The sequence below is a fragment of the Propithecus coquereli genome, unplaced genomic scaffold (genome assembly GCF_000956105.1).
Source record: "Propithecus coquereli isolate 6110/MARCELLA unplaced genomic scaffold, Pcoq_1.0 Scaffold5, whole genome shotgun sequence".
In the NCBI taxonomy this organism is placed as follows: domain Eukaryota; kingdom Metazoa; phylum Chordata; class Mammalia; order Primates; family Indriidae; genus Propithecus; species Propithecus coquereli.
In genome coordinates this window covers 18,572,496-18,576,091 of record NW_012150840.1, presented here as the reverse complement: position 1 = coordinate 18,576,091, position 3,596 = coordinate 18,572,496, and the positions used below count along the sequence as shown (strand labels likewise).

Genomic DNA, 3,596 nt, shown 5'->3' with positions numbered 1-3,596 from the left:
TGAACAGAATTCTGCTTCACAGACGTGTACTGCTCCAGAGCATTAGAGAGTGAAGACTGAGAGGGCGTGGCATGTAAAACAGCACTTGGAGGTCATTCTCTCTTCCACACTAGACCTCATCAATTACACACCCATCGAATTCTGGCTGGAGATCTACCTGCGTAAACCACTCCTGATTACCCCAGCCCAAATTGGTTATTTTCTCCCATAATTGACAAATTATAATCTCATCCACCCAAATTACAATCTCATTATATATTCTTGTCCTATTTTCAAATACCAGAGTCCCACCTAATCCACTTGATTGGTTCATTGTTTGAAGAAACAGGTAATCTCGTGTGTTTCCTTTTTATCTTCTACAATTCTAGCATGCTGCTGACATATAACAGGTTCTTAGGAAATTCTTATTACTTGTGTGGAGCTCTGAATGTTCCTTCATGTAGGTATGGATTCATTCATTTACACGCTGCCCTTCTAAATGGGGTAGACAACACCGGGCTGAGGATTTGTGTTTGTTCACCGCCGTATTCCCAGTGCCATCCCAAACAGTGCTTGTCACCAAATAGGTACTGGATGAATGATGATTAAATACATAATTAATTAAACTAAACATTATTCAGCACCTTCTAAGTATCACACACTCTTCTAGGTACTTATTTTTACCTGTGATGTTCTGAATTTCTGGCTTGACTCATTCACTGATAAAAGGAACTGGCATATGGGAGGATGACTGATAAGTGATTTTGAATGATTAAATAATAGAAGGATCTGTAGAACCCTACATCTGTCCTCTAGACATGGACTTTATGCCTAAGGACAGAGACCCATAAATATATAATTATAGTAGTGGGCAAGTTTCATAATATAGATTGATGAAAAGGGATTATAAAATACAGAGGAAGACCCTCTTAGCCTTGCCTGAGTTTGTCAACAGAAAAAATGATTTGTAACTTCTATTGAGAAAGATAAAAGGTTCTGAAAAAAAAAAACTGCTCACTGAATGACAAAGAGGGATATGAAACTAAAGAGATGAATTTCACCATAGTTACACTCACCCTCCGCCACATCATCGTCCACGGTCAACTTAAGGCTCTTTCCTCTCCGCACCACCCGAACGGTGTGCCACTCGTTGTCGTTGAGCTTCTGCCCTGCATACAGGGTCTCAGGTCCTTTGCCTAAGGATGGTGGTGAGTGCCAAAGTTAGAATCAATTCTCAAAGTAGGGCTCATGCATCAGGGTTGTCAAAGCCACACTGGTGCATATGACCCAGTTGCCTTCAAGAAATTATGTCCCTACGAAAGCCCATCCTAGTTTCACTGATCAGCAGGGTCCTCCATAATCATCCCCAAATGCACACGTCTCAGTTCAAACATAAAGGACAGTGACTCAGTAATGAAAGAAATAAATGCCTTTCTTTATCTTAGATACAAGATTTTAAAATGCCAATGGCAATAAGAAAACATTTACAGGAAATAGTAGTTAATGGTCATTTATTTCTCAAAGTCTTAGTATTCAGATGAATTTCTTGAAGATACAGGAATTTTATCATCATTTTTTTTCTTTAGAATCATTTGGTCATTTAGGCATAATACACCAGTCTGGCTTTTAGAGAGTATTCACAAATTGGATGAGAAAAGAACTCTGCAACATATGCTGCCTTAACTTGACATTTCTATTAACCCCTGGTCTTATCAGATGTCAGTGACCACAGAAATATCAAAAGTAAACATCATAATAGTAATAACATCAAGGTTTAAACCTAAATCCCATCATAAATAATGCTCCTGAAGGGAATGTGAGGGGCCCCAGACTCATTCTATTGTTCATCATCCTCCAAAAGGATCCAAAGACCTAAAAAATGAAATAATGTAAAATTACAAAATTGAAGCTTTTAGGTCAGAAGAATGTTTAGTAGAAAGTGACACTAAACAGAGGAATAAACCAAGTTATCTCAAGAGATCCAGGTCAAGAGGCTCAAACTGAAGTTCAAGTGGACCCTATGAAGACTCAGGGGCAACAAGCGTTTATGGTATTTAGAGACAAATGATGGCAAGATAGACACTGAAGCATTAGAACAATCAGGTAACAAGGGGAGAAAATGTCATGTTACTTTAGAATGTAACTCTGCATCTCACTATCGAACTGAGATGCAGATTTAAAAGACAAGGAAGACTGCATAGAACCAGAGGAAAAAGTTGGCCCTTTGCATGTGGATAGCTAAGATCATGCAGAAAGATGCTGATTAAATATTTCTGGATTAGTTGATCAATATGTGGAAAGCCCCATCCCTGAAAATGATTTGAAGAAAAGGTGAAATATGTAAGTGGCCAATATATCCATATAGATATAAGGCATGTGAAATATTTCAGAAAACCATATACTTGGCTCCAACATATACCGAGCACAGGGCCAGGTATACAGTAGATACTTTAATGAGTGCTTGAATAATCAATGTCTACATAGTAACCATTATTTAAAATAAATACATCTTTATCTAAGTAATTTTGAAAGCTTCACTATACGACTCTCACTAGCCACTCTCCTCCCTCCTCTGCCTCCAAAACTGAAGACTTTTATACTGCTTAGGAAAGGAAAAAAAATAGCAGCATCTGGCTAGAAATCTCCAGTTAATTTTAAATTTCACCTATTAATTCTGAGTAATTAGTATTCCTATTTTTTACTGATTAGTAGAGTTATGGTAGTAGTTGAAGTTTGGGGAATTCTCTTGAAAAATAAACAGACTTTCAAAGTGAAAACATTTGTTTTAATTACAATATATACAGCAAATAATTTATATTTTAAAATTTTCAGAATGCACCCAAAGCCCAAGTGCAATCCAAATTGACAAGAATCCTGAAAATTTAGGAAAACTTAAAGTGGACCAAATGTATCCAAAATTGGATAATGATGTCATAAGATCAATGAATCTTAGAAAAAAAGTAATTCTGTAATAAACTATTTCTATTCAATCTCAACTTCTCTTACTTTTTGAGTATGCTTGTCTCGATATTATGGAAAATATATACATTATAACCAGATTTTTCCTACATTTCGACATATTAGATAGCACTCCTCATTATCTCATTAAATTCAGGTCTAAGATTGATGTAACAGTTGCCTTTTCAACAGCAAATCGTGAGGGCATTGAAAGAAAATGGACCAACTCATGTGGATACTTTATAACAAGAACAGATGTTCTCAGAAAAAACAAATCTGCCTTTGTTTTTTTATGTTTTTATCTTCTTTATTCTACATGCAAATGCTTCAATAAGGAAGAAGAAAGCAAAGAAAGATGCGGAGAATTTTGGCTGTAGAGGCAGAACTGTTACAAATATAGGCTATTTAAAACATTTCCTATAAGGTAACATCTGTTCTTTAGGCAATTTTTGTACATCACTTAATTTTTATGATTGGGGACATGATAAGAGGGAGAATGACTAACACACAGTCGATAGTTTTGGAACATTGCTTCATCAGTGTCACATTAGCTACAGAGATGTAAAATAAGCTTTGTCTCAGTGCAATGTATTTAAATGATGCTAACATTCTGCAGATACTTCAGCTCTCATGGTATCCTTGAGATGTTCACAGTGGTC

General features: G+C 36.2%; 1 protein-coding gene across 1 annotated transcript in view; it reads right to left on the bottom strand.

The window, feature by feature from the left end:
* Positions 1–3,596, bottom strand: part of LOC105819762 (neurexin-3-like) — a 186,546-nt gene that overhangs the window by 33,977 nt on the left and 148,973 nt on the right. The window contains exon 4 of the mRNA XM_012656062.1: positions 1,056–1,175. Coding sequence (XP_012511516.1) covers positions 1,056–1,175 — 120 coding nt within the window. The remainder of the gene's footprint in view (positions 1–1,055; positions 1,176–3,596) is intronic.